This window comes from Anomaloglossus baeobatrachus, chromosome 12 (genome assembly GCF_048569485.1).
Source record: "Anomaloglossus baeobatrachus isolate aAnoBae1 chromosome 12, aAnoBae1.hap1, whole genome shotgun sequence".
Classification (NCBI taxonomy): domain Eukaryota; kingdom Metazoa; phylum Chordata; class Amphibia; order Anura; family Aromobatidae; genus Anomaloglossus; species Anomaloglossus baeobatrachus.
In genome coordinates, this window is record NC_134364.1 from 103,139,982 (window position 1) to 103,152,929 (window position 12,948).

At 50.8% G+C, this 12,948-nt stretch overlaps 1 protein-coding gene across 3 annotated transcripts in view; it reads right to left on the reverse strand.

The window, feature by feature from the left end:
* Positions 1-3,021: 3,021 nt before the first annotated feature.
* The window catches only part of HORMAD1 (HORMA domain containing 1), an 80,301-nt gene continuing 70,374 nt past the window's right edge, over positions 3,022-12,948 (reverse strand). For all 3 annotated transcript variants that reach the window (XM_075331075.1, XM_075331076.1, XM_075331074.1), the window contains exon 15: positions 3,022-3,291. In XM_075331075.1, coding sequence (XP_075187190.1) covers positions 3,205-3,291 — 87 coding nt within the window. In that variant the 3' untranslated portion in view covers positions 3,022-3,204. The remainder of the gene's footprint in view (positions 3,292-12,948) is intronic.

The window sequence follows — 12,948 nt, forward strand, 5'->3', positions numbered from 1 at the left end:
CTACTGCAAGATCTACGTGACGGAGCCTACACTACTGCAAGATCTAGATGACGGGGCCTACACCACTGCAAGATCTACATGACAGGGCCTACACTACTGCAAGATTTACATGACGGGGCCTACAGTACTGCAAGATCTACATGACAGGGCTTACACCACTGCAAGATCTACATGACGGGGCCTACACCACTGCAAGATCTACATGACGGGGCCTACACTACTGCAAGATCTACATGACGGGGCCTACACTACTGCAAGATCTACATGACGGGGCCTACACTACTGCAAGATCTACATGACGGGGCCTACACCACTGCAAGATCTACATGACAGGGCCTACACTACTGCAAGATTTACATGACGGGGCCTACACTACTGCAAGATTTACATGACGGGGCCTACACTACTGCAAGATTTACATGACGGGGCCTACACTACTGCAAGATCTACATGACGGGGCCTACACTACTGCAAGATCTACATGACGGGGCCTACACTACTGCAAGATCTACATGACGGGGCCTACACTACTGCAAGATCTACATGACGGGGCCTACACCACTGCAAGATTCATATGACAGGGCCTACACTACTGCAAGATTTATATGACAGGGCCTACACTACTGCAAGATTTATATGACGGAGCCTACACTACTGCGAGATTTACATGACTGGGCCTACAGTACTGCAAGATCTACATAACGGGGCCTACACTACTGCAAGATCTACATGACGGGGCCTACACCACTGCAAGATTCATATGACAGGGCCTACACTACTGCAAGATTTACATGACGGGGCCTACACTACTGCAAGATTTATATGACGCGGCCTACACTACTGCGAAATTTATATGATGGGGCCTACACTACTGCGAGATTTACATGACGGGGCCTACACTACTGCAAGATCTATATGACGGGGCCTACACTACTGCAAGATCTACATGACGGGGCCTACACTACTGCAAGATCTACATGACGAGCCTACAGTACTGCAAGATTTACATGACGGGGCCTACACTACTGCAAGATTTATATGACGCGGCCTACACTACTGCGAGATTTATATGATGGGGCCTACACTACTGCGAGATTTACATGACGGGGCCTACACTACTGCAAGATCTATATGACGGGGCCTACACTACTGCAAGATCTACATGACGGGGCCTACACTACTGCAAGATCTACATGACGGGCCTACAGTACTGCAAGATTTATATGACAGGGCCTACACTACTGCAAGATTTATATGACGGAGCCTACACTTCTGCGAGATTTACATGACGGGGCCTACTGTACTGCAAGATCTACATAACGGGGCCTACACTACTGCAAGATCTACATGACAGGGCCTACACTACTGCAAGATCTACATAACGGGGCCTACACTACTGCAAGATCTACATATCGGGGCCTACACTACTGCAAGATCTACATAACGGGGCCTACACTACTGCAAGATCTACATATCGGGGCCTACACTACTGCAAGATCTACATGACGGGGCCTACACCACTGCAAGATTCATATGACAGAGCCTATACTACTGCAAGATTTACATGACGGGGCCTACACTACTGCAAGATTTATATGACGGGGCCTACACTACTGCGAGATTTATATGATGGGGCCTACACCACTGCGAGATTTACATGACGGGGCCTACACTACTGGAAGATCTACATGACGGGGCCTACACTACTGCAAGATTTATATGACGGGGCCTACACTACTGCAAGATCTACATGATGGGGCCTACACTACTGCAAGATTTATATGACAGGGCCTACACTACTGCAAGATTTACATGACGGAGCCTACACTACTGCGAGATTTACATGACGGGGCCTACACTACTGCGAGATCTACATGACAGGGCCTACACTACTGCAAGATCTACATGACGGGGCCTACACTACTGCAAGATTCATATGACAGGGCCTACACTACTGCAAGATTTATATGACAGGGCCTACACTACTGCAAGATCTACATGACGGGGCCTACACTACTGCAAGATTTACATGACGGGGCCTACACTACTGCAAGATTTACATGATGGGTCCTACACTGCTGCGAGATTTACATCACAGGGCTTAAACTACTGCAAGATTTACATGATGGGTCCTACACTACTGCGAGATTTACATCACAGGGCTTAAACTACTGTCAGGTTCTCATGACAGGCGCTACACAATTGTCAGGTTCTAATGACTGATCCCATGCTACTGCTAGGTTTTTAAGATGGGGCCTAGACTACTGCCAGGATCTCATGACTATTCCTACATTACTGCCAGGTTCTGATGACAGGTCCTACAGGTTCTCATGACAAGTCCTACACTCCTGCAAGCTTCTCAGGACAGGTCCTACAGGTCCTTCTGACAGTTCTTATACTACTGCCAGATTCTCATGACTGGTCCTACTCTACTGCCAGTTTCTCTTGTATGGTCCTACACTACTGCCAGGTTCTCATGACTGGTTCTACACTACTGCCAGGTTCTCATGACTGGTTCTACACTACTGCCAGGTTCTCATGACAGGTCCTAAACTCTTACCAGCTTCTCCTGGACTGGTCCTACACTATTGCCGGGTTCTCCTGACTGGTCCTATATTACTGCCAGGTTCTCCTGATTGGTCCTACATTACTGCCAGGGTCTCATGACTGGTCCTACACTACTGCTAGTTGCTTATGTCAGGTCCTACACTACTGCAAGGTTCTGATGACTGGTCCTACACTACTGCCATGGTCTCCTGACTGGTCCTACACTATTGCCAGGTTCTCTTGACAGATCCGACACTACCGCCAGGTTTTTCTAAGAGGCCCACATCCTACACCACTGTCGTGTGTTACATCTACCTTGGTGAGGTGGATCCTTAAAGACAGGTAGTACTGTTTCAGTGGTACAACAGAAATGGTGTAGAAGTGTTGTTTCAGATGTAAAGGGTTATAAAGAAGAGGCTGTGTTCACACTTAAACAGAGCTTAGATGATCAAAAAAGGACACTGTCTCACGGAGCTGTTCCACTTTTAATATTTTTCTTTTTAATTTGTGACAATAACACAGAATATTCTCTTATTTCATCTACTAAGGCATAAAGGTGTCAGAACGAACAAATAAAAATGGACATTGAATTAACTGAGGGTGGGGACAACTTGTAAAGAGGCCTAAGAACAATGATGACCGGTGGATGCAGGTCATCTAGATGGGATCTTTCGGCTCGCTGAATCGTTTTCTTTTTGATACAGCCGATTCCTCCTGACTACAGGAAAGTTCCAAAGGCTGAATCTGCAAGAAACATATGGAAGCTGTTACCACAGTGTCCCGATTGTTAGTTCTCATAGTTCTCTGCGACTGCTTCTTATTGATTTGTGTCACCAAAAATGGATAATCGCAATTTTCCATGCAGTTCCGGACACTTCCAGATATTTTTTCGATGACTGCACCCCCCATCTGATTGTTTGTCATATGCTGCACTTACCTTCCTCTTTTCTTCTCTTCAGTTTCCATCTTGTCTCTGAGCTCTCCTCCTGAACTTGTTCACGCTATGCTCCACTGTCAATCCCACAATACATCAGTACACCATCACAAGACGAGCTATTGCCAGTACCATCCATTCCTGTTGTACTAGCATTGTGATTATCCCTCCCTCTATATTTTCCTAAATAAGTTAATATATTATGCGTACACAGTCCAGGCGGGCAGACAAATGGTCATCATTTTCATTATAACTGTGTGACAGGAGTTGTCTAGTCATCATCTGCACTTGTGATAGGAAATTCTGTTAGCCCTGTGATACAATGAATTTAGGTCTGGTTACTCAGATTGTGACCTCCTAGATGCTCTGCTATGTACAATCGATCTCTATGTCCAGCGTAATCTGTCTCTGGATTCAGAGGCAGCAATGCAGCTTCTAGTATAGAAAATCCTGTCTGTCATATCATGATAGTGTGTGGCTGAACAGCTAGGGCTCCTGCTAAAATGTTTGAGAATTGTTGGTTTGAGTCCCAGAGAGCATCAAAAACAATGGCCTTTTTGTAATTATTTTATAGGAGCAAAAAAAAAAATGACTTTTTCTTCATCTCTAGGGACACAGAGATATACTGTTGTGCTCAAATGTTTACACACCCCGGCAGATTTTTTGCTTTCTTGGCCTTTTTTCAGAGAATATGAATGATAAAACAAAAACTTTTTCCCACTTGGTTAGTGGTTGGGTGAAACCATTTATTGTCAGACTACTGTGTTTTCTCTTTTTAAATCATAATGACAACTAAAAACATCCAAATAACACTAGTCAAAAGTTCACATACCCCAGTCCTTAATACCGTGTATTGCAGCATCTAACATCAGTGACAGCTTGAAGTCTTTTGTAGTAGTTGTGGATGAGGCTCTTTATTTTCTCAGATGGTGAAGCTGCCCATTCTTCTTGTCAAAAAGCCTCCAATTCCTATAAATTGCTGGGCTTTCTTGCATGAACTGCGCTTTGCTTGAGTTCTCCCCAGCGTGGCTCAATTGTATTGAGGTCAGGAGACTGGGATGGCCACTCCAGAACCTTCCCTTTGTTCTGGTGTACCCAATGACAGGTCAACTTGGCCTTGTGTTTTGGATCGTTGTCATGTTGGAACGTCCAAGTACATCCCATGCGCAGCTTCTGGGCTGATGAGTGCAAATTTGCCTCTATTATTTGCTGATAACGTGCTGCATTTATATTTCCTTCAACTTTGACCAAGTTTCCTGTGCCTTTGTAGCTCGCACATCCCCACATCAACAGCGATCCACCTCCGTGCTTTACAGTAGGACTGGTGTTCCTTTCATCATAGGCCTTGTTAACACCTCTCCAAATGTAATGTTTATGGTTGTGGCCAAAAAGTTCGATTTTGGTCTTACCACTCCAAATTACCTTGCTCCAGAAGTTTGGAGGCTTGTCTCTGTGTTGTTTGGCATATTGTAGGCAAGATACTTTGTGGCATTTGCGCAGTAATGGCTTTCTTCTGGCAACTTGAACATGCAGCCCATTTTTCTTTAAGTACCTCCTTATTGTGCATCTTGAAACAGCCACCTGCTAGTTTTCAGTGAGTCCTGTATTTCAGCTGATGTTATTTGTAGGTTTTTCTTTGCATCCCGAACAATTTTCCTGGCAATTGTGGCCAAAATTTTTTTGGGTCTACCTGATCATAGTTTGGTTATTACAGAGCCCCGATTTTCTATTTGTGTACCATGTGTACCATGGTTATCAGCTTACCGACGTACACTGGTAACAAATGGTACACAATACTGTAACTATGGAAAGCGCTTTCGTTAGTTACCCAATGTGTACCATGGTTACCACCTTACCCCTGGCTCCCGGCACATGTGTGCTTGAGCCGGCGTACGCTGGTAACCATGGTACACATCGGGTAACTAAGCAAAGCGCTTTGCATAGTTAACCAATTGTGTAACATGGTTAACATGGTAGCAATGTACGCCGGCTCCCTGCCCATTCAGATCGTTGGTCTCTCACTGTCAAATACGCCGATGCGTGCTGCACAGCGGGAGACCAACGAGCAAGAAATGAACCATCATTATTCAAGACTTGCTGATTATATTATTATTCAATCTGCTACCCTACATACACATTCTACACTACCCGATACGTTAGAATCGGGCAACCTTCTAGTATAGATATATATATATATATATATGTGTGTGTATGTGTATATGTATATATATATATATATATATATAAAATAATAAGTGAGAGAATGAATTAAACTAAAATCTGTGGTCAAGTTAAGGGAACATATAATGTGAGGAATGTAAAAGAATTCAGCAATATAAGATGTAAGCAGGGCCGGATTATAGGCGGGGCAGGCGGGGCTTCAGCCCCGGGGCCCCCACCAAAAGAGCTTCCAAGGGGGCCCCCACCACCAGGGCCATACTTGCCACCCGTCAGCAATTTTTTTTTTCTTTTCTTCACACCCGCTCCCCCTCCGTTAAGACAGTCTAAATCAGCTGTGTTTTCGGGGGGGGGGGGGCACCTACATTTATTTGTATCTGCGTCTCCAAGACGCAAAAACAAGCTGCGGGCACAGGACGCTGATTGACCTCGGAAGTACCATCGTTTGTACTTCCGGGGTCAGAGGTGTGCCTGCTCCCTGCTCTGCTGCGGCGTCCAATGCTGCGGACGTCACAGCAGGACGCCGCGGACGTCACAGCAGGACGCCGCCGCGGAGAAGACCCACGCGCGCGGCCGGCTGGCCGGCCGCGGAGGAGAGGACCCACGCGGGCGGCCGGCTGCCTGGCCGGCCGCGGAGGAGAGGACCCACGCGGGCGGCCGGCTGCCTGGCCGGCCGCGGAGGAGAGGACCCACGCGGGCGGCCGGCTGGCTGGCCGGCCACGGAGGAGAGGACCCACGCGCGCGGCCGGCCGCGGAGGAGAGGACCCACGCGCGCGGCCGGCCGCGGAGAAGACCCACGCCGCGGCCAGGAGAGGAGACTAACCGGAGCAGGAGAATGGCCGCGGCACCGGAACAGCAGCAGGACGATGGCGGCCTATACCGGAGCAGCAGGAGGATGGCATCAGAGCAGGTAGAAACAGAGCTGAAGAAAGATGTGTGGTGTGATGCAGAGCTGTGTGGTGTGATGCAGAGCTGTGTGTGTGAAGCAGAGCTGTGTGTGTGAGTGTGTGTGTGAAAGAGAGCTGTGTGTGTGTGAAGCAGAGCTGAAGAAATATGTGTGGTGTGAAGCAGAGCTGTGTGTGTGTGTGTGTGTGTGTGTCTGTGTGTGAAGCAGAGCTGTGTGTGTGAGTGTGTGTGTGAAAGAGAGCTGTGTGTGTGTGAAGCAGAGCTGTGTGTGAAGCAGAGCTGAAGAAATGTGTGGTGTGAAGCAGAGCTGTGTGTGTGTCTGTGTGTGAAGCAGAGCTGTGTGTGTGTGTGTGAAAGAGAGCTGTGTGTGTGAAGCAGAGCTGTGTGTGAAGCAGAGCTGAAGAAATATGTGTGGTGTGAAGCAGAGCTGTGTGTGTGTCTGTGTGTGAAGCAGAGCTGTGTGTGAGTGTGTGTGAAAGAGAGCTGTGTGTGTGTGAAGCAGAGCTGAAGAAATGTGTGGTGTGAAGCAGAGCTGTGTGTGTGTCTGTGTGTGAAGCAGAGCTGTGTGTGTCTGTGTGTGAAGCAGAGCTGTGTGTGTGTGAGAGAAGCAGAGCTGAAGAAAGATGTGTGGTGTGAAGCAGAGCTGTGTGTGTGTGTGTGTGTGTGTGTGTGTGAAGCAGAGCTGAAGAAAGATGTGTGGTGTGAAGCAGAGCTGTGTGTGTGTGTGTGAAGCAGAGCTGAAGAAAGATGTGTGGTGTGAAGCAGAGCTGTGTGTGAAGCAGAGCTGTGTGTGTGAGTGTGTGTGTGAAAGAGAGCTGTGTGTGTGTGAAGCAGAGCTGTGTGTGAAGCAGAGCTGAAGAAATATGTGTGGTGTGAAGCAGAGCTGTGTGTGTGTCTGTGTGTGAAGCAGAGCTGTGTGTGTGAGTGTGTGTGTGAAAGAGAGCTGTGTGTGTGTGAAGCAGAGCTGTGTGTGAAGCAGAGCTGAAGAAATGTGTGGTGTGAAGCAGAGCTGTGTGTGTGTCTGTGTGTGAAGCAGAGCTGTGTGTGTGTCTGTGTGTGAAGCAGAGCTGTGTGTGTGAGTGTGAAAGAGAGCTGTGTGTGTGTGTGAAGCAGAGCTGAAGAAATGTGTGGTGTGAAGCAGAGCTGTGTGTGTGTCTGTGTGTGAAGCAGAGCTGTGTGTGAGTGTGTGTGAAAGAGAGCTGTGTGTGTGTGAAGCAGAGCTGAAGAAATGTGTGGTGTGAAGCAGAGCTGTGTGTGTGTCTGTGTGTGAAGCAGAGCTGTGTGTGTGTCTGTGTGTGAAGCAGAGCTGTGTGTGTGTGAGAGAAGCAGAGCTGAAGAAAGATGTGTGGTGTGAAGCAGAGCTGTGTGTGTGTGAGAGAAGCAGAGCTGAAGAAAGATGTGTGGTGTGAAGCAGAGCTGTGTGTGTGTCTGTGTGTGAAGCAGAGCTGTGTGTGTGTCTGTGTGTGAAGCAGAGCTGTGTGTGTGAGTGTGAAAGAGAGCTGTGTGTGTGTGTGAAGCAGAGCTGAAGAAATGTGTGGTGTGAAGCAGAGCTGTGTGTGTGTCTGTGTGTGAAGCAGAGCTGTGTGTGAGTGTGTGTGAAAGAGAGCTGTGTGTGTGTGAAGCAGAGCTGAAGAAATGTGTGGTGTGAAGCAGAGCTGTGTGTGTGTCTGTGTGTGAAGCAGAGCTGTGTGTGTGTCTGTGTGTGAAGCAGAGCTGTGTGTGTGTGAGAGAAGCAGAGCTGAAGAAAGATGTGTGGTGTGAAGCAGAGCTGTGTGTGTGTGAGAGAAGCAGAGCTGAAGAAAGATGTGTGGTGTGAAGCAGAGCTGTGTGTGTGTCTGTGTGTGAAGCAGAGCTGTGTGTGTGTCTGTGTGTGAAGCAGAGCTGTGTGTGTGAGTGTGAAAGAGAGCTGTGTGTGTGTGTGAAGCAGAGCTGAAGAAATGTGTGGTGTGAAGCAGAGCTGTGTGTGTGTCTGTGTGTGAAGCAGAGCTGTGTGTGAGTGTGTGTGAAAGAGAGCTGTGTGTGTGTGAAGCAGAGCTGAAGAAATGTGTGGTGTGAAGCAGAGCTGTGTGTGTGTCTGTGTGTGAAGCAGAGCTGTGTGTGTGTCTGTGTGTGAAGCAGAGCTGTGTGTGTGTGAGAGAAGCAGAGCTGAAGAAAGATGTGTGGTGTGAAGCAGAGCTGTGTGTGTGTGAGAGAAGCAGAGCTGAAGAAAGATGTGTGGTGTGAAGCAGAGCTGTGTGTGTGTGAAGCAGAGCTGAAGAAAGATGTGTGGTGTGAAGCAGAGCTGTGTGTGAAGCAGAGCTGAAGAAAGATGTGTGGTGTGAAGCAGAGCTATGTGTGAAGCAGAGCTGAAGAAAGATGTGTGGTGTGAAGCAGAGCTGTGTGTGTGTGTGTGAAGCAGAGCTGAAGAAAGATGTGTGGTGTGAAGCAGAGCTGTGTGTGAAGCAGAGCTGTGTGTGTGAGTGTGTGTGTGAAAGAGAGCTGTGTGTGTGTGAAGCAGAGCTGTGTGTGAAGCAGAGCTGAAGAAATATGTGTGGTGTGAAGCAGAGCTGTGTGTGTGTGTCTGTGTGTGAAGCAGAGCTGTGTGTGTGAGTGTGTGTGTGAAAGAGAGCTGTGTGTGTGTGAAGCAGAGCTGTGTGTGAAGCAGAGCTGAAGAAATGTGTGGTGTGAAGCAGAGCTGTGTGTGTGTCTGTGTGTGAAGCAGAGCTGTGTGTGTGTCTGTGTGTGAAGCAGAGCTGTGTGTGTGAGTGTGAAAGAGAGCTGTGTGTGTGTGTGAAGCAGAGCTGAAGAAATGTGTGGTGTGAAGCAGAGCTGTGTGTGTGTCTGTGTGTGAAGCAGAGCTGTGTGTGAGTGTGTGTGAAAGAGAGCTGTGTGTGTGTGAAGCAGAGCTGAAGAAATGTGTGGTGTGAAGCAGAGCTGTGTGTGTGTCTGTGTGTGAAGCAGAGCTGTGTGTGTGTCTGTGTGTGAAGCAGAGCTGTGTGTGTGTGAGAGAAGCAGAGCTGAAGAAAGATGTGTGGTGTGAAGCAGAGCTGTGTGTGTGTGAGAGAAGCAGAGCTGAAGAAAGATGTGTGGTGTGAAGCAGAGCTGTGTGTGTGTGTGTGTGTGTGTGTGTGAAGCAGAGCTGAAGAAAGATGTGTGGTGTGAAGCAGAGCTGTGTGTGAAGCAGAGCTGAAGAAAGATGTGTGGTGTGAAGCAGAGCTATGTGTGAAGCAGAGCTGAAGAAAGATTTGTGGTGTGAAGCAGAGCTGTGTGTGTGTGTGAAGCAGAGCTGTGTGTGTGTGTGTGAAGCAGAGCTGAAGAAAGATGTGTGGTGTGAAGCAGAGCTGTGTGTGTGAAGCAGAGCTGTGTGTTTGAAGCAGAGCTGTGTGTGTGTATATATGAATCAGAGCAGTCTATGCGGCACCCCAGAACTATATGGGTCCCCCAGAGCGCTAAGCCACCCATCCCAGTAATGTGTACGCCACCAGAGCGGTTTGCCACTCCAGTAACGTCTATGCCCCCCCCAGTAATGTCTATGCCCCCTGCCCCTCCTGTAATGTATTTTTCTCTATCGTTTCATTGGGGGACACAGGACCATGGGTTATGCTGCTGTCACTAGGAGGCTGACACTAAGTAAACATAAAAAAGTTAGCTCCTCCCTAGCAGCATACACCCCGAGCCGGAGGCGGGCTCAGATCAGTTTTTAGCTTAGTGTCGTAGGAGGCTGATGTGGGCCGTCTCGGCCCCCCTCAGCCATGTATGTTTTTGCGCTTTTTTATTTTATTTCGGCGCCGCTCATCGCTCTCATACCTGTCGTCTTCTTCTCTGCAGGTATTCGCTTCACTCATTCTCCGCAGCCCCGTGGGTACCGCTCCCCAGGGTCGCAGGGGCTTGAGACTTCGGGGCCCTCTCCCCCGCCCGTCCCCGTGGTACCACTCCCGGGGGTGCGCGTGTGGGCAGGTTGTTTTGTGGGCACCCCTGATTCGCCCTGAGGTATCACCCCAAAGGGCGTACAGGGGAATACAGCAGGGATGGAACCTCAGCAGCGTTTGTGATAGATGGGGCCCTGTCACGCTGCCTTCTCCTGATAGGGGGCTGTCTACCCCCATCATGATGCCTACTACCCTGCCTTCAGCACGCTCTCCCCCGGAGCCTTCCTGGACGAGCAGCGCTGTTCACAGGCAGGGCCAGGGAGCTCTGCCTGCACCGCATCCATCGCTGAGCCGGCGCCGCCGATGGCAGGTAGGATCCGACTTCCCTGCTCTTTCCCCCGGCCCCCTCCATAAATTTAGTCCCCGGCTTCGGCCTAGTCGCTCCTGCGTCCTAGCCACGCCCCCGCTGCATGCTATTGGCCGCCGGTCGTCTCCCTCTGTACCTCCCACTGCTCTGCCTCCTGGCAGATGGTGGGGGCTGTGAATCCTCCAGACTTTTCGCGCCGGAATCCTGCTCCTCCCCCAGCCTCCTCCAGCGTCCCCTCTCCATTTTAGCCTGCCTCTGGTCCCCTGAGGCTGCAGCACGCCGGCGTTCTGAGTTTTCTGGCCAGCTCATTCCTGGACTCCACTTCTGGACTGGTGGGCAGCACGCAGGACCTGGGTAAGCTCTGCTCCTAAGGAGTAGCCCTCACTAGGTAGCATTCTCTGAGTTTAGGGACGAGTTAACCCTCTCCTGTCTCCTTCCTAGCAGCCACCAGGGAGAGTACCTGTGTGCATCATGCCTAAGGCTAAGCCCACCCAATCCAAGCAGGCCCCCTTTGCACTATTTTTTGCATGCTCCTCCTGCAGCTCCAAATTTTCCCAGGGTCAGGACGCCCCACTATGCTCCGTCTGTTCTACAGACGCGCAGCCTCCGCAGGACTCCGCGGCCGACGCTTCTGATACCGCAGACGCCACAGCGCCATATGCTGCAGGGCCCTGCGTCCCGCCCCCCCCCCCGACTGGCTAGCGTCCCTGTCCCAGTCCGTAGATTCCCTCTCTGAGGCTTCTCGGACCATCGCGCAAGCTCTACGCCTGCTGCCGACGCTCGCCCAGATTCCCGCAGACCCGGCGCAATTGTCCCCGGAGCAGGTGAGCCCCGTTGCAGGGTCCTCCTCTGCTGCTCAGAAACGGACCCGCCGGGTCTCGTCCTCAGACTCTTCCCAGGTTTCACCTTCATCCCCAGGTCCAGACCGTCAGTCCTCCAGGGAGGCTTCTGACTGCTCCGAGGATGATTCCGATGCGGTACCCCTACAGGACTCAGAGCAGGCGGCCGATATTCGGCACATGGTAAATAGCCTGATAGAAGCAGTAAACCAGACCTTGAAGGTACAGGTGGACCCAGTCTCCTCCCAGAGCACCCAGGTCTCCTTTAAGCGGGTGAAGCGGGCCCAGAACACATTCAGCGGACATCCAGAATTCGCTGAGTTACTGCGCAGCCACAGGCAACAGCCGGACAGGGTATTTACCAGCGGTAAGTCCATCGATTTGCATTATCCCTTTCCTGAGGGTCTTCGAAAGGATTGGGCAGGTTCCCCTGTGGTTGACCCCCCAGTCTCCCGCCTGTCTTCTCACACAGTCCTTCCACTCACTAACGGTACGTCTCTCAAAGATCCTACGGACCGTACTATTGACAGGTTGGCCCGTTCCGCCTTCGAGGCAGCGGGCTCATCCCTCTCTCCGGCCTTCGCCTCGGTTTGGGTGGCGAAGGCCCTGATGTCCTGGGCGGACACGCTACGCGGCGGTCTCCGCGCCATTCCTGCCAATCCGGACCTGGTTCCCATCGCCTCGCAGATTTCCCTCGCGGGTGAGTACTTGCTCAATGCAGCCCTGGCGTCTGCAAGTTGCGCGACCCAGGCCGCCAGCAACAATGTGGCCATCCGTCGAGCCCTTTGGCTCCGCTCCTGGAACGCGGATGCGGCCTCTAAGAAGTCACTAACTTCCCTGCCCTTCCTAGGGGAGCGTCTCTTCGGAGATAGGCTGGACCAGCTGATCTCCGATGCAACGGGAGGAAAGAGTACATCTCTCCCCCAATTGCGCCCCAAGCGCTTCCAGAATCGGCGCTCCACCGCTCGTTTCCGGTCCTTTCGCAGCTTCAGCTCCAATCCCCAGCCGCGGAAAAGCCGCTCTCCTCCGAGAGACAGGAAGACCCCGTCATTCAAGACCAATCCCGCCTGGCGTTCACGCCCCCGCCAGTCCACGAGATCCTCTTCTGGTTACCGCCGTCGTTCCTCCAAGTGACTCGCGGTCGGCGCGCAGCAGCGCCAGACTTGTGGGAGGGCGCCTGTCTCGTTTTCAGCATGTGTGGATCCCCCTGACCGCCGATGCCTGGGTCAGAGAGATCATCACATCAGGCTACAAAATAGAATTCGAGGCAAAGCCACCGAGACGTTTTTTCCTATCTCGCCCTCCCGAGTCTACCGCGCGGGCTCGCGC